Genomic DNA, 18,203 nt, shown 5'->3' with positions numbered 1-18,203 from the left:
TCGCTGGGAGCTCATATGTGCGCCAAATTATATTCAGCTGATGCAAAGTAGACAGTTTTTCTAGTTTGCCAATGTTGTTGGTCATTTGCCACGTGATGCCGTCTTTAAGAGGCGCGCATTGCGCATTGATGGCATTCGGGGGCAGAGTAGGCTCTTGAAGCGTCAAAAGAAAGTTTGGCCCTCAGTTTCTAGGTGCTGGCTGGGGGTCAAAAACACTCGGGTATTCAGATGTGGTCGGTTCAAGGAAAAACGCGTTTGCAGCAGCCTCCTTCAAATCTTCAGTGGTGAGGTCAGCGGCGTGCAGCATTTTGCGTGCGGTGTTGGGTTTCTTCCTTTTGGCGGAGATCGCCTGTCGCGTCTGCCATATCCTGCGGCTGCCGGTGCGTTGCTCGAATGATACGCAGGGGTCAAAGCGCCTGGATCTGTCCACTGCTTGCCATACCGTCCTGCTTGGGTCACCTTTCATACGAAGCATAAGTAGGTCTTTGTGTCACCCACCATTAGAGCAAAAGATTTTGTGTACACACTGATCTACTATCCGTAAATGCAAGAGATGCTTGTTAGGAATGGGCAGCGGTTCGTCTACTTCTAGGTGCAGTGTTCGGTCGGCTCTTTTGAGTCTACTTTAAGGAGCAGATGAAAATGCAGGACGGTGCCAATCTTTGAACAATTTTCACACAACATTTCGATGTCATGACTGTTGTCAACAGTCACTCAATGCATTTATTATGTAGTATTTATTAACGATATCATCAGCAATGTGTCCGTGAAAATAAAATTTTTCGAAGATGACTGCATTGCAATTAAACATTCAAATAACCAGTCTGAGTTAAATATATCGCTAGCTAACATTGAAAAATGGTGCACAACATGGCGAATGAAAATAAATAAGAAGAAAACAGTAGCAATGACAATCACTCGTAAAAGTGAGCCCCTAACCTTTCCCTACTCCATTAATGATCCCCTCCTAGCATTCCTTAAATGTTATAAATATTTAGGTGTAATTCTAACCTCCGATCTCGGATAGAATGAACATGTGTGTGACATTGAAAAAAAGGCGATGCAAAAAGTTACTTGCGGAGAACCCTACGCCAGTATACTCAAGAAAAAAAACTTCTAGCTTACCAAAATTTATCAGGCCACTTCTTGTATATGCTTCAGCAGTATGGGATCCTTATACTAAAATGAATATTAACAAACTCGAAAACATCCAGAAAAAGTCAGCAATGTTTGTTTATAGTTCGTACAGTTGGTACACTTCAGCAACTGCTCTAGTGCAAAAAGCTAATTTAGATCCTCTGCAGTTACGTCGCTTTCATGAACGACTGAAGTACATGCATCTTCTCTACCATTCTAAGCTAGGAATAAACCAGAAGCTAAATATCGAACCTGTTATTCGCGCAATACGCGTGCAAATTATTCTAAAAAAATGAAAGAATACACCTGCAAAAACAACGTGTTTAAAAGTTCTTTCTTCACTTAAACAGTCCGCGAGTGGAACGCACTTTCTGCTGACATGCCGAATGCCCGACCGCCGAGTCTCTGCTATCAGAATTGAAAAATTGTTCTTGATATATTCGCGTGTAGTGCTTCTTTATTACTCTTGGCATTTCTCGTACACGCGGTTTGCCGTTTTTTATCTGTTCGGGTATTTTGCTCCTGTATTTCTCTTACCATTTCTTTCCGTATGTGGTTTTATATGTATGCTTTTAATTACGTATTTTGTTCTTTTAATTTTTCTTTTTGGCGGTCACTTTCACTGTACGAATAGCGTGTTTATGTGTGAGTCTTTTAATCCATTGTTTCGTGACAGGTCGAAACTGGGATGAGGATTTTTGATTTCTTAGGTTTTCCTTTTGTTAAGCTGGTTTTTATTTTCTGCTGTGTGTTTTATTCTTTAACAATGCATGCAATCCCGCTCCTGTCTAAGGCCTTCTGTGAAGGCTGGCAATATTTTTGAAATAAATAAATAAATAAATAAATAAAAAAGTAACCCTCGGGCTCATTTAATATAAAAGTTATATTTATGTACAGTGCTATGCAAAAGTGTGATCACGCGGTCTGACAAAACTGCATGCCAGCGTTTTCTGACGGCGCAGTGGCTGTTTTCATGATTGAATATAGTAATCCTCATAATATGCTTGCCCGCTTGCACGGGTACCTATGTCTGGCAAGCAATTATACATAGATAATCACCAATCGCAGCGGATCGCGTGGTCTGTCCTCTTTTGCGCAGCACTGCACATTATTCGTTTATCTAAGTAAATTGTTTGCTACGGCCCAAATTCTAAAAACAATTTTTGATTTGATAGCTGGGCCTTGTGAGTCGTTTTGAAGATATGTGCGTTGTTTTCCTCGCAGTGTGCAGTAACCAAAACTGGCCTTAGTTTGAGAGTGCCACGCTGCCCAAAGTGGAAGACAACTTGGAAACGCAGGAGCCACTCAGCAATGGCACTGCACCTTGCCGACTACGCGGTCTTCTTTGCTTTCACGGCGTCAAGCCTAGCTCTGGGACTTTACTACTCCACGAGGAAGAGTAGCAGGAACAAAGGCCGGACTTGTGACAAAGAACTTTCAAATTCCCTCACTCCTCAGTCGCGACAAGAGGAAGTGTTTTTGGGGAGTCGAAGCCTTCCCACTTGGTCGCTCGCCATCTCCATGCTGGCATCTGGAGCATCCGGAGTCGGGGTGATCAGCTTGTCAGCCCACCAGTACGCCTATGGCATGCACTTCCTCTGGGACAACGTGGCGATAGCAATGACTACGCCATGTATCGTCTGCTTCTTTCTGCCTGTTCTCTGCCGGCTGAAGGTGACATCAGTATTCGAGGTATGCACGTGCATCTATTGAAGAACTGCATACAGCCTCTAGCTAGTTTCAACGAAGAGCTGTATGATACGCAAAAAGTAGTGCATATATTATTGCTGTAGAGTTATATCATCCTGATACAGATTTTGAGGTGAAATTTGAACTGCAGTAAAATCTCGCTACAAGAGACATGGTTACAAGAGACACTTTAAAATGGTTTGGCTGGGTTTTCTATGTTTGCCATGTTAACAACATTGCATGCAAGAGACATGGTTACCAGAGACACTCGGTTACTAAGAACAACTTTTGAAGGTCCTGAAAGTAACTTGTTAACTTTTATAAGAGACACAATTAACCCATGTACGCTCATGCAACACAGCTAACTCGTACCTACTTGTATGTGCGGCTGTTTAGGTTGCCTTAACTTAATTCTGCTCCATATCCGCGTCCTTGTTGCAACATGTCAGGAATCGACAAGGAGTGCCTCCTCCCTGTTGTTTCAGTCACAGAGAAATGTCATGACAGTGGCTGAAACAATAATAACATTTCGACTTCCCAGTCAAGAGGAGGCACTCGTTCTTAGTTCCTGACATAGAACAACAAAGCAGGAGTCTGATATGGAACAGATTTTAGCTAAGGAAATCTAAACTGCTGCACATGCGAATTGGTAAGAATGTTTGGTTACAAGAGACCTTGGTTACAAGAGACATCTTTTTTGGGTCGCTTGAGTGTCTCCTGTTACGAAGTTTATGGTACACCATGCCCCAGATCTCTTGCTGGCAATGATAAGTGTCTCGTGAAGGCTGATGTAATGGTAAGTTTGACAATAAATTGTAGTTTCAGTACAATGCGTATTTAGGAACATAGTACTCAAACTGAAGGCTCACACAATAACTGGTAATACAATATGGATTACGGATTTGGGAAATGAGTGGCCAAATCAGTTAGGAATCATCACTTGTCCAGTGGGACGTTCTGTGAACGGTTTGCCGCAGTCGCGGTCTTGCGAAAGAATATATTTGTTTTAAGTCAAATTCTTGACCCTACCCCTCCTCTTCGTGTTGCTTGCCAGAGTACTTGGTAGGCAAATGAGGCTTGGTTCGCAAAAATAAACTTCCGAACTCCAGAGTACAATTCGGCCTTCGCATACTGACTGCCACATTACTAGACGTAGACCGAAATGTTTCCGTTAGCCACCAGGTATAATTTCGCTGATATTTCGATAACAGATATTACTTCCTTTTACTCTGCCTGTCCGCACTCCTCTCAGTCACTTCTTGGAAAATGCAGATACGATCACTTACAAATCGATGCGGATTGAACATTACTTTTCACCGTTAGTGTTGCAGGAAAGCTGCATAATTATCCTTAAGTTTTGACATTTTGCAACAACGTATTGCCTTTAATTCTAAAGTGTTAAAAACATTTCACATGCCTGTAAGAGTATATGGTCCTTTTCACACCAAAAAACATTTTTGAAAGGTAGCACTGTTGTGCGTAATTGCATCATCACAAATTATTGTGTATATTGCTGAGAGCAAGTTATTTTTCTTAATGTGCTCCTGAAGCCAGCCTGTATTAATGGCCGAATTGGCTGTAACGTAATGAACTCCTTATTGTTACATACAAAATGCTCTTTTACATACCACTCACACTCCATATAGTACCGTCAGAAGACGTCCCCTTTTTACTTTAATGCGAAAGCATTTCTTACCTTATGCTTCGTGTGACCAGAATGTCTTACCAGAACGCTGTGGCCAGGTAACATCTTTTGTACTGACGCTTAAGAAAAAAATCGCGTCACCGCCAATAGTCGGCTCACCATTCATCCGATCCCAAGCTGAGTGCTGTGACCACTACGCTTCGCCAGGCTCGTGAGAACAATCGCAATTGTTTTTGTCTAGGCTAAGGACGCCAGCGGGAACTGAGGGAGGCGGCAGCGGCAGCAAGAAAGGAAAAAAATAGAATCGACAAATTTCAAACAGCTACTCTCAAGTATACGTTATGAGGAAAAATGGATGCGTTTCGAAATTTGAGCATGCAAAATTCAAAACAAGTCAAACATAGTGTATATCCTATTACAAAGACGTGTGGAGCCAACTAGACACTAAAGCCAACTAGAGCCAACTAGAGCCAACTAGACTTGATTCTTACCTGTGTCTCTGAGTCTGTAAGATCTCAAATGTTTCATTTATCATCTTTTTTCTGGCTTTAGTTTCTGTATTCATGGTCAGCTTTGTAGTGTCTGTCATGCGCGATGTGCATGTTTTTCCCTTTTGCTGAAATCGCTGCGCATTTTTCTCTTTCTACAGTTCTCTGATTATGTTGACATGTTGCTTACCCGACTATGTTTTCTTAGTTTTGTATAAAGATTACTATGACTAGTTATATACTTCCCTCACATACCACCATAACTTCATCTGTTATGCTGTTTTTGTTCTACCCTGATTTGCTTCCACATCCCTCCCTATGTAATGCCCTATTGGGCCTTTAGGGTATATCAAATAAATGAATAAATAAAGAAATGAATTACTAAATAATAAAAGAGCACAGGAATCTCATGCGGCTCTCGGCAGGGAACAGCACTTTTCCGCGCTAAAGACGCTAGAAGAGGCAAAGTCATAAAATGACGAGCATAAGTTAACCTAATCGACAGCCGTATAACATAAACATTTTCGAATTACTGCAGCTAAGCGGACTTGCAATTTTTTTTCTTTTTCACTGGCGTTGACTTTCCATTAGGCATTCCTTAAATTTCGGTATAAGATGATTCCACGAAACTCAAACTGTCTAAATACTTCTGGCTTCTCTTTCACTTGTTTATTATTGGTAGTATGGACACTTGCTCAGTGGACATATAGCGAAGATAGTTTAGTGGGAATGATAATATTTCGAAAGAAAAAAATTATAAGCAACTCGTTGCAGACGCAGCTCTCCTGCTTCGAGCGCTCTTTGCGACTTTGCAATGGTCTATGAGTAGAAAGATCCCACGTACAATATGTTTTGTACTAAGAGTGAAAAGGAGAAAACGTATGCGAGGCATGTTTTTGTCATCGTCGGGAAGTCATTGCTTCCTCGAATAACTGCATAAACGCCACAATGCGAAAATAGACTCATATTTAATATTTTTTCCTCCCCGGTTATGAGATACATCTGCTCAGAACTTCATAAAAGTCAAGCTGCTAAAAACGGTGTGCAAATGTTTGGTGTTGTATAGAAAGTGTAAGCACGTGAAACAGTGTCCCAATTAGGCATGTCAATGAGTAGTCTTCTTTCAGAATAAGAAAAAAGTCCCCATTCATAAACTTTTCAAGAGTCTCACAAACAAGGGAAATGATGAAAAGAACAAAAAATAAAACGTGGCATTTTATTGTTTCGCCCCTACACCAACAATGACAATGAAGCATACACTTTAATATCACGCATCAGGAAAATTAAGCGTATAAATGGAGGCGCAAAACTCAGCAAATACGCTGACCAGGCTCAAAATGGTACCCATGTCAAGAGAAACTTTTACCGAGAGGGGATACCATACCAGGTTACATTATTACCGACTAACGCCGCTGTATCGTAAGTAGGATGCGGCGGCACCGCTATCTGCGTTTGCGGCTAAGAGCTAGATGGCCCTTTGTTAGGGATGCATAGAAAGTACAGCTTTCAGTGCAAGTTTGTGATATGACAATACGTCTGTGATTATGTTGGTATTTATAAGCCCTCGCTTTGTCTTTATGCTGTAGGCATACTGCGCCGGATTTTGCATTTACGTTTCATTTCTTAATATGTCAGCCTCAACAGAGGCTTTTACAAGAGGGGAAAAGAAAGCAGTAAATGATTATTCTTAAAATGTGAAGCGCAAGGCAGACAGACATTGAAAATTACAGGTACACAGCAACTTACAGCGCATAGTCTCTAAACACACCCATGAACCAAACTAAATTATCACATCAAAAACAAGGCCCAAGACAACGATACTACAATACCTAAATGCCACGCATCAAAAATCAAGGCTAAAAAGGTGCCAAATTCCCGACCTCTCTTAGGTCATGCCATAGGCAATTTTGTCTGCAGAAATAAAGTTAGGGATGCACACGAAACACCAGAATCTATAAGAAAGCTCCAATCTTCGCAAAATTTGCGGGTTGTAATTCAACTTTAAACTATCATTTCGTATGGTCGGTAATGGAATGAACTTACTATGGGGATGCCTTGACATTTAGTTGGCTTTGATTTCACAGTAATCTGATATATTTATTTTAAAAACATTTTTAATAATGAGGAAAAGGGCCTAGAATCTTTCATACAGGCTTCCGTCACTAGTTGAATTTGATTATAAGCACGAATATCCTTACACCGAGATTACAAGCTTCTGTTGAGGAATGGCTGTGGCGGTACTTATTAAAGATAAACGTTGAAATATCTCTGTAACCTCTCAAATTTGAGGTTATTGGTTGTTGCATGAGGATCCCACACTATTTTCGCATAATAAATTGCCGGTCTAATCACTGTTTTTATGCGAGGCATCTTACACCTGGAATTGAACTGTGCGTCGTGCTTTTTATGTACCGTAGTGATGTAGAAGCTTTGGAGATAACGCTTTCCAGGTTTCCAAAATATATTTTATAATAGCTAGTTTTTGAACCCTAAACTACATTATCAGATTATAGGATTTTTTCAGCCCCTTTAACTTAAAATGATTGATTTCCGAGTAACTATATCGTATTGGTATTTCTGCACGATTTTTCCATTTTCTTTTAACTTTTCCTGAAAAGAAGTGCTGCGACATGAGGCAAGCTTGTTGCCTAATAGGGAAATTCAAATAGGACATACAACACAATGTGGAAGCGTGAAACGTCACTGACAGGCACCTATTGCAGGTTTTTTAATATTCGCTTTAAAATAATGTTTTACGTCACTGTTTACATTCTATAATACGCTCAGTTATGTCAAAAGAAGATAAACTACGTAGTTGGGATCTGAAATTAGAAACATTAACTCAGAATTGTCGTTTATGGGTAATCCTATGAGCGCTAACTCAACCTCTTGTCGGAACGTGCAGAAAGCAGTGTCACCGCATCCTCCTTACGTTACAGATCGGAGCTGGTCTGTAAGATGTAATCAGATATGCTATCTTTTAGAGTAAACATCTGTGTGTTACATATGAGTCATATTTTGAGCAGTGGGCAATATGTTTCTTGCTTTGCTCTTTCATTTAGAAACTGGTGACGATGTTTGAGGATACAATTATTAGCTTTAAAGCACTGACCAGGATAGATGTTCCGGCTACTTAACAACAATATTGGAAACAATATAATGCCACATTTCATTCGTATTGTTTTTCTGCTTCTCCTAGAGATTTGGTTGAGATTTTGGGGACCATTTAGGAATGTTTTCTTCGATACTTTTAAAGGGACTTCATGTTCAACGTTGCATGTTCATGTTCATGTTCATGTTCAAACGTTGCATATTTGTACAATTTTCATGCGCCTCTTTGTGTATGTGACAAAGAATACTTGCACACGAATTATCCCGAAATGCTTATGTGTTCTGAAGTTTAGAACCAAATGTACTTTGTGTTGGGTTGTACTGGTATTTAGGTACTTAAGCAACTTAGGCTATATTGCGTTAAGATAAAGTTTTTTTTTGTAGGTGATAACTTTTCAGTTTTTGAGCTAAGCTTGTTCAAGAGCTTCGTTTCTTTCAATAAGCCGAAAACATGATAAATTTTTACCAGTGCATCTTCTCCCAGAAGCAAGCTGGGATGGAAAGGGAGTTTTTCATTGTAAAAACGTCCAAAATGTTTTCCTCACTTGCTTAAGCTTAGTGCATAAAAGTAAGGTGTAATTTATTGTTACTTCTCCGCCACGTCCTTCACATAGAGACTGGTTTTTGTTTAGAATGAATTCATGTGCCAGATGCGTGTGTGGGATGCAGAGGAGACATAAAAGGACTTAAAAGTTGCGTTTTTGATGACAGCATGATTTCCATACCTCAATGACTGGTTTGGGGAAATGAAGTTTTTGTTAATTTATTTGTTCCATTTTCATTTAATGAGTTTTAGTAAATCTTTGTTTCGTATGTTAACTAGCTCTATTTTAGCCTTATGGGCTGCTGCGGCACATGCATCAGCTATCTCATTGCCGATAATCCCAACGTGACTTTGTACCCAAAATAACTTAATTGGCTGTCTCCGTGATTCTGCACCTATCACATTATGCATGATGTTCCCAATCAAAAGTTCGGTAGCATTTCTGTGAAGTTGTCTTGTAATCACACTGAGGAAATCGGTATGAAGTGTACTGTTTTGAATTATTTTCTATAATATGTTTTCTTACTCACATTGAAATTCCATTTCTAGAATGTTGTGACATCTTTACGGTGTCAAAAACATGTCTGATATACTATTTCTCCCGGTTATCCTTAGTGTCGTGGCCTGTGTATCTCGATTTGTAGACTATTACAAAGTTCTGGAGAACCGCTATGCGTGGTAAAACTGCCTCTACCACGAAAACGCTGTTTTGTTTTAATCCAGACTATTAGAATTTTGGCAAAGCTAATTTCTTTGTGTGCCTACTCAGCCTTGGAACCATAATATGTAAGGCAGTGAAGAAAATTAAAATTCTGATAACTTTAGTGAGCTTGATCTCTCATGCAATAACCCTGTATGAAAGTTTAAATAATAGACAAACAGCATTTGGGGAACTCTACTCTCAAATACTGTGTTCGGCATTAACTTCTCATGCAAAAATGAGGCGTTTAAGATATATTAGACAAGAAATATTTTACGCACGTACTTTCTCCATATATTGCATTCTGTGTGCAGTACCTCCGGATGCGCTTTGGAAGCAGCGTGGGAATGTCGGCCTGCGTGATATATTTTTTCTTCAGTGTAAGTCTGCGACAACTTAACGTTTACCTCACACTTCTCAATGCACACGTCAGATTTTAAGAACCCTAGGTGAATTAAAAAAACAAAAACAAATTTAAAGCTGCGCGCCCGTAGCGTTGACTTACTTTGTCGCAATTTTAGGCTTGAACCAAACTGCGATCAAATTCACTTTTTGTAAAAGGCTGACATAATGATGCCCTTGTGTACCTTGTGTAAGGTCGTATGCAGTTTGCCACATTTTGATTTTATTTACAAGTCTGTTTAGAACTTTTCGTATAATATTCATGCGTCTTCTCGGAATCAATAAATTCTCGCTGAAGAAAAACTAAGGGGCTAATATTATAGCAAGTTTTACAGCATGCTCCGAAGATATAAAGCCCAGCAGGTTTCATTGCAACCCTGGCAACGTGAATATTAGTGCTTTGTCAGGGTTCTAATTTTCTCGTATCTGACAGGCAAAAACCAACAGCATCATCATGTCATTCTCTATCAATCAAAACCAATCGTTTGATCCTAATTCTTCTAAGAACGACAGAATGGCTGCGGACACATTTTGCATACACGTTCTATATACGCGACCTTGGTGACATAGCCTTCTAATGCTTTCGCACCAATAATGCAAATCCTTTGAAGCATAGCATGTCTTTTCTAGTGCCACCAGAAATTTTGCCCAAATAACAAATAGATGTTACTCTTACTCGGTGTTGTCTGACGTGTTGTAATTGCACACTCGGGAATGCAGCACTCGGGCCGGCTTCTGATATAGGGCGTTTTGCAGAAAAAAAAAAAGATTGTTTTTGTTCTCCCGATGCTTTGAATTTTCACCCAGCTTAGTGTTTTTTCAAGGCACAGCTTTGCATAGCAATAGTTCTTTCTGTAAGGCTTAAATAAATTTTGACCACTTACTTTCTATCTTGTACAGCAAACATTAGGCGCAGTGAGCATCTACAGTGCAGCAGTGGGTATGTCCACAAGTAAGTACCTTCCCGTTCTATTCCTTGAATACCCAAAACGGTAGATGATAATGTAGCACTGGTGCGCAGATTTCATATCTTTGAAAACAGCCTCAACGAGCAATTAGTCAGCAATCTCATCTGAGGACAAAAACAGTATTAAGATATTACACACGAAAATCATATTTGGTAGAATCCCGTTTGCTGCATGTAAATTAGAGCACGATTGAATACGAATACCTGTTTATAATGTCCGACAAGAAACTTGGACACAATTGAAGTAAACCGCTACAATTGAATTAGGACACCAGTAACAAAGATGTTCAAGATGGCATTGAAAATGTTTCTCGACTCTTTATGCCCGCAAGACGTAATAGGTTTTAGATCAGTTTTGTCATATGTAGTTATTTTTCGCTTAATTCAGAAATTCTTGATCTTGCGTTTGAAACGGACAGCACAAATATTACCAGAAAACAGATCTCATGAAAAGTCCCTGGACACACAGAAATATAAGGACTGTGAACAATACATCTGGCATGTGAGCAGGAAGCGTATAAACAGCGATGAACAAACACAGTATGTTTATTAAAGACAAACGCAGTTAAAGAGGGGGATTTTACCGTGGCACAGTTATGATGTTTAGCTTTAAAAATAAATTAGACAATCATAAATCAGGTTGTCTCAAAAACAAAGTTATGAATAAAAAAAAAAAAACTAATTATTTCGGGTGGCAGTGCAAAATACAGGTAATACGAATACAAAGGTCGTATATTTTATTGTTTGCTACACAAGAACGAAACATTGCTCTTTTTTTCTTGTCGACATGTTCCAGCAGTAAATTCCTGCCTAACTTCACCTCCCTTATTTAATTTCACAGCTGGTTACCATTGTGGTTATTTGCAGTCAGTGACATATTACTCTTGCCTATCTCTCATATTCAAAAAGGCATATTTTGCTGCTTATCTGTAACACATACATTTAAAAGCAATAGGAGGAGTTCTATGTTTATGTAATGTGTATTAGAACTTGAAAGGGCAATTATCGTATTTCAATTAACTTCAACGTAGCGCAGTTCACAGCTGCACAAATCTGCAGGAGATGAGACTTAGAGGAGGTTTGTATTGTCGGTCTTCGTAAGAGCCGCGTCCCCATGACCCATGACGAAGTGGCCGAGAAAAAAATTACAAGGGTTCAGCGCTGCTGAACCAAATATTGAGCGAAAGCATTGGCTGCGGATGACCGAGCGTTCTTCTTTTCTTTTTCTTCTTCCTCAGCCCACATATAAAGCCCCGCTTTAACCAAGCCGTATGAACGTGCCTTAGTGGCCGATAGGGGTAACGTGAATGCCAGAGTCCTAGCAGGCTGATTCTGACATAACCGTCCCATGTGAAACGAGAGACCTAAGTTGGCAGCTCCTGCCAGCGTCACATGGGGTGTGACCTCTCGCGCTGCGCCGCGGCTGCGCCCGCACTACGCAGACCGCTTGAGCTGGCAGCCCAGGTCTCACCCTAGTGTCACGTGGGGTCTGACGTCACAGCGTCACGTGAGTGCGGCCGCGCCACGCTGAAGGCTCGAAACCTCAAGTAGTATTGCTTTCGCAATGAAACGTTTTTCGCATGCCCAGAACTTTACACGGCATCTTAAGAGAAGTCAAAAATTTTGTACGTGGCATAAGGCTGTACAACGGCGCTGATGGACTACGATAGGTCACGTGTAATGTGCTGATGTAATGTAATGTAAGGAACCTTACATCTGCGCACCCCCACCACGTATCTCCCTCCGCACCGGTCATCAGCAGCAAGTGTCCCGACCTCGCGCCCGCACCACTACATTTTCTTCATCATTCTTCCCCCGGACTGCCAACGACTGGAACGGCCTTCCCCGAGAACTTGCTGCTATCACATGTCCATCTTTATTTCTTGATCAAATCACACGTGTACTTGCGCAGTGAAAATCTTGTATTTGTATAACTTACTTACACATATATGTTACCTATTCGGTTTTTCATTTCTGTGCGCCCCACCCCTTATATAATACCCTCTAATCAGAGTCTTTAAGGCATTAAAGTTAAGTGAAGTGAAGTGATGTAAACGACAGATGCCAAGCTCAAAACCACCTATCCGCGAAAAGAAAGTAGTTTCCAAGATGGTGCTGTTAAAGGAATGCCTGGTGTCTTAAGGTAACCGATGCAAAAAAATGATTTTACATTGAGAAAGATGAAAAATTGGGCTAGTGATGAAAGTGAAAGCGTAGCCAAGTCAAAGAATAAGCGAGGTGTTACTTCAATTGTCATTTGTCTTGTTTGCGGTCTCTTTTTCATGATTTTGCAAAAACCAATCGAAGTTTTTCGTTTGCTAATTATCACAATTTTCGTATCAGCCGCTTCAAACAAAACTAAAACAGCGCCATCCTGTCAGCTTACCACATTAAAATATATAGGCGGGAACCTAAGAGCCGATCTTCCTCTCGAGCAGTTTGTTGCCTTCACCATATGCAGAGGGAGCGTAAAGGTTTATCGGTGGCTTTTTGAAAATGTTGAGCTTCCTGAGGAACGCAAGAATCTAAGGTCGGAATACATGTTTCAAGAATATTATAACCAGAAGAACTCGTCCATGTTAGTGAAAAGTTATACGAGGAGCGAGAAGGAGGTCCCACCTTTTTGAGCGTCTTAGCCGGTCTGCTGAGATTATTTTGAAATGAATTTATTCGGATAGGCATCGCATTGAGTCTGGGGGACAAAAAACAAGCATAATTAAGCAGGAATTACCCAGCTGCGAAAACAAAAATAACTCATATAAACCATGTGGTCACCGGTATCTTTATGAACGCCATTTTCGGAGTAATGCAGTGATCGCACAAAAAGGCTTGCGTGAGATGTAGGGACCATATTAGGTTATTCTTAAGGGAACGTATGAAATTAGAGTCCCTTTTGTAAAACAAAAACAGCTTTTATCGCCAATACTTGTATGCTGCCCATAAAGTGCCCCTTCAGTAAATGTGCTGCGGGAAATGATTTTAGCACGTTTGAAATTCTGTATTTAAAAAAGCATCGTATTGTGGTCCATTTAGCTTGTTTTCAAGTTTTAGAGCGGCAGAAGAAAATTTATTTCAGAAAAGAAAAACATATTTTTACTATTCTCTCTTCGGTTAACTACTGTTAATGCATGTTTATTTAAAGCCATCAGGTTTATATTACAAAATAACATTTACAGAAAGTTGGTCTTCCAACAGTACATTATGGGGTGAAATTCGTAAGGCTAAAGCTTATTTTTCTACTTTTAAATGATGCATCAGATACAGATAGGTAAAAATAAATGCCTGAGATTTTCTTACTCGAAAAACTCGCCAACAAAATATGCAAAGCACATTAGTGAGTACAGACTTCATAGCGATGCTCTGAAAGAGCATCGCTATAATAGAATAAGTTGCCAAGTGGCGATGTCACTTTCAGTTCTTTTCATGCTTTTTGGAAGGCTTGTCAAATGATTTCTGGAAATGAGTGCACTGCTTTAGAATTTTTTTGTAGTTATTTTGCTTTCTCTGTGCGTGATTTATCATATTGCATTGCACTTCCTTTCTTTTTCCTTTCACGTACTTCGTAACCATGATTTGTTGCTATCGTCTATGCACCTGTCTGTGTTTGTGTGTATTTTTGCGCGCATATAACTAGTCCCTGTCCGCGTGTTGTAAATATGCAAAGTATAGAAAGAAATGACTAAACCACTCATGTAAATATTTGTGCATAGAAAAATGAAAGCTTTGAACAAAAGCCGCACCTTGCTAGCCGACATTTCGAAGAGACTTAGTTTTATTTTAGTAAAAGGGGAAGTGTACGTTGGTTTTCTCGTCGTTTGTCAACTGGGATCCATGTTAGAGAGAGAGCTGCGGTACGAGGGTTATTGTGGGACAATCCCATGTCCATGTCGTATCTTTACCATGTAAATACAAATGGTGCGTCACAGATCTGCCGCTACCCAGTATTTTGCACATGATGTTTTTGTTTAACCACGGAGTTTACGTGGGAGTTGTGCAATGGTGTTGCCACTCCAAACGCATCTATTTATGCGTCATAACCACGTTACTGCTATCACATATTGTAGAACGATTTTCCTTTGTCACACGTAACGAGAGGGCATACTGTGTCCGTGACTGTTTTTCGCATTTACGAGAGCTATGTTTGAAGCTAACGTTGATTTTCTTTCATTTTAGTGCTCGGTATTCCTCTGCTTGCGTGCAATGTGATGATCGGTATCCTTGGAACTTCTTACACGGCTTTGGTATGTGCTCGTGAATATTCGTCATGCTAGAACCTTTACGTTTGCGCGATTTTGCTTTTATATATTTAGGACGCCTCTCGCGGGGCGAGTAGCGCGCTTTTTGTAATTCTTACCCTCGAAAGGAGATTTCTATATCTCAGCATGCGTGGCTGTTGCAGTGATGTTTACGAGTGCTCCTGGGCCCAATCTGCATATTTGGTTTTAGTAGCGATGCTTCCTCCCATTCCCTTACGATGTTGATGTTCTTAGCTTATCCATATAATAAACACCTCATCATGAACTTCATGAAGATCATGAAACTATATTGATATTCTGGCATTAACACAATCTGAAAGCTGTTAAGCAAACACAAAATTGTAAGGGCTTTAGAGAAATGCCAAATGAACTACGCTGTTTTTATTCTTACCAACCTGTAATTTAATATAATGCTTCATTCTTAAGGGAAAATGTTTAATACTAAAATCTTATTGCACTATAGACGAGTCACGTGATTGCGAGGCAAAAGAATGCTGTTCAGGTTTTTTTTTTGTTTTTAGTACTATAAAGAACGTCTTCAGGGCGATAAGTAACGGGCGGCGCACTTAAAATACAGTAACAGTGAACATTTGTTTTGAAGTTAGTTAAATAAAGAAACTATGCAAAGGTGGAAAAACCGATGTTAGGCACTTAAGAAACAATAATGACCAGGGGATAGCAGCAACTTCTCACGAAACGACGTTGTTACCGCTAGGATTCCGCAAGAACGGCGATCTAGAGATAGTCGTTTCATTTGTGTGGCAGAATTGCTTGCTGCTACTGATGATTATATCGAAAATAGGTACGTTGTGGGAGTGCGTACAGTAAGGCTTCTGAAGCAGCTGATAACTCGCTTAAGAAATATAAACTGGCACTGCAGCGATAGTATGAAAAGGTCAATTGGTTGGGCTACAATAATTAATACTATTTGCAGATAAAAAGACGAAAGAAGAATAAAATAATGCGGCAACGTTTATCTGTGTAGCATGCTAAGCAAGATGTGCTTGATTCGGAAGGAGATTGAAGATGCGTACTTAAATTTTCACGACCTCTCCCAGTAGTAATAAGTAACAGTGTTGAAGGTGTCGTGTTGGCCCGATGGTATTAACTAGGTCACGTCTGCAGTATTTATAGCAATGCGTGTAGCATGTGTCAATAATTGCACAGCGTTCCGTAGACGACCTCTACCATATTCGGAAGTCGAATGTTTTTTTTTTTTCATATATGAAGTTAGTGTGTCAGCCTGTACGACGAATTGACCGAATTGAGAATAGATAGGGTTATGGTGTTCAGCCGGCAACTGAGTTCATTGAAACCATTAACATTGGTTATTTTTACTTTACTTTTTGCTTAGGGGGTGATTGGCCATTCAATAGAGCTTCAAGCATCAAATATGTAATCTTTCAAAACGCCTTCATAACGGATTATGAAAATCAATTTCTGGATAATGACATTTCAGGGTGGCCTGCGGGGAGTTGTGTGGGCTGACTGCGTCCAAGGCGTAGTGCTGTTCGCAGCTCCATTCATCATCATCGTCAAGATTATGTACGACGCATCACAACTGAAAGTCCCTTTGAGGCCTCTGAGTGATTTCATCAGCCGGGACCATCTTTTCAGGTTAGTGCATGCTTGGGACCAAATTATACAAATCGTCCTGGTCCTGTTGGAATAATTCGTGGTTGCTCTCAGCACTTTCACTAAAAAGAAGCTTTACATGACATGGGACCTTATAAAAGCCGTCTGCTTTGTATAACTCCAGCTAGAAATACAGAGTTAGGTAAAGGTGTTTGTTTAGGTAACGCGGGATGAATTGCTTGGTACAGCGTCCTCCTCGCGCCTGGCCTCTCTCAACAGGTACTTAGCAGGTCCTAAAATGATATGGTACATAACTTACCCACTGGTTGTGCAGTTACTAAAAGGAAGCCCTGATACGACACGCAATTTAAGCTGTTGTTCGAAAGTATGCAGCAACGTTTCTTTGTTCGTCGTCTACTAGCAGACATTGCCAACTCTGCGCTCAATCTACTCAAACAGGCCTCAAAATAGTACGTCAACATATCGTACCTGCGAAACCACCGCTTACCGTATATGTCCCTAACTCAATATTACCTGCTGGTAGCAAGCCCTGATTAAAATATTTATTTCCTCTGCAAACTATCAATGTTTGCAACATTAAGAAATATTGACCACAACTAGAAGTGACCAATAGTAACCTTCTGTATAACAGCATGTCGCACCTCTTTAAAAAATATAAAAAAAACAGCTGCAGTGAGACTCACAATACATATATTGAATTATCTGCAATCAACTATGGTGTCAAAATCGTGCGAAATGTTTCGGGACTAAATGCAGAGTTCAAGTGTCATTTTCATAGCAGGAGCAGGATAAGGCGTCAACCAACACCTCTGCCCTAATGCGTCATTTCTGAGCAAAACGTGAATGATACAGCTTCCGGCACTGCTAATAGAGAAGTTTACAATATAGTGTAGTCGAAACAGTCGTTGAACAAAAACAAGAGAACAGATTTATTGACACCTCGTTGCGCTTACACTCACTCGAATGGGGTATAAAATACACACTCCTTCAAAGACTCCGTTTCGGCGGTAGTATGGTCGACTCGGTCCCTCTGACCATACCCCTTTTAGCATTTTATTTGTCCTCTCGAACAACTCAAAACAAAAAAGGAGAAGGAGCCCGGACCAGCAAAAGACCATACCCTCTCCCACCAGATGTCCAATACCGGAGCGGCCGAGTAACGTGAGAGCGGCGCCAGAGAGGAGCAGAGCACCATTAAGAGATTGAGGAGAGAGCCCCATTAAGAGGCGGGACCCCCCAGAGGGTCTGGGCAGTTATCGTCCTTGGGCAGAAAGTACGTGGCGTCTCCATCGACAACATTCGGCCATGTTTATCTTTTCAACCACCCTCGGTTGCAGGGCGGTTGAGGTTTTGCGATTTCTCTCTTTTTTTTTAATACTCGTAGGCTTCTTCTCATCGTCTCTTTCGGTGTCTGACGAAGAACCGCCGGTAGTTCCCAGTGGGTCCGCCGCAAACACGCCTTCGTAGAAAAGCCGGGTCCGTTGTGGCTCGGGAAGTCTTGCACATCCATCGTTGGAAACGGTCCCCTGTGCTTAAGACCCAGCTTCCCCGATTCCCTCGTTGAAACTGGCACCCTCTCGATCAACATCATGTCGTCAACTGGTTCTCTCAGCGCTGTCTCTGTCGCTTGTTGAAACTCCTCTAATGCTTGTTGTCCCGGCGGATACT

General features: G+C 40.7%; 1 protein-coding gene across 1 annotated transcript in view; it reads left to right on the top strand.

Moving 5' to 3' along the window:
• The first annotated feature begins 2,379 nt into the window (after nt 1-2,379).
• LOC146178801 (putative sodium-dependent multivitamin transporter) overlaps nt 2,380-18,203 on the top strand; it is a 39,542-nt gene continuing 23,718 nt past the window's right edge. The window contains exons 1-5 of the mRNA XM_084580038.1: nt 2,380-2,829; nt 9,629-9,694; nt 10,617-10,668; nt 14,857-14,924; nt 16,399-16,556. Of these exons, the coding sequence (XP_084436164.1) occupies nt 2,449-2,829; nt 9,629-9,694; nt 10,617-10,668; nt 14,857-14,924; nt 16,399-16,556 (725 nt within the window). The 5' untranslated portion in view covers nt 2,380-2,448. The remainder of the gene's footprint in view (nt 2,830-9,628; nt 9,695-10,616; nt 10,669-14,856; nt 14,925-16,398; nt 16,557-18,203) is intronic.

Source organism: Amblyomma maculatum, chromosome 9 (genome assembly GCF_055883805.1).
Source record: "Amblyomma maculatum isolate TAMU_Amacu chromosome 9, ASM5588380v1, whole genome shotgun sequence".
Lineage (NCBI taxonomy): Eukaryota > Metazoa > Arthropoda > Arachnida > Ixodida > Ixodidae > Amblyomma > Amblyomma maculatum.
The sequence above is the reverse complement of the archived record's forward strand: the minus strand, read 5'-3'. Positions and strand labels throughout refer to the sequence as shown.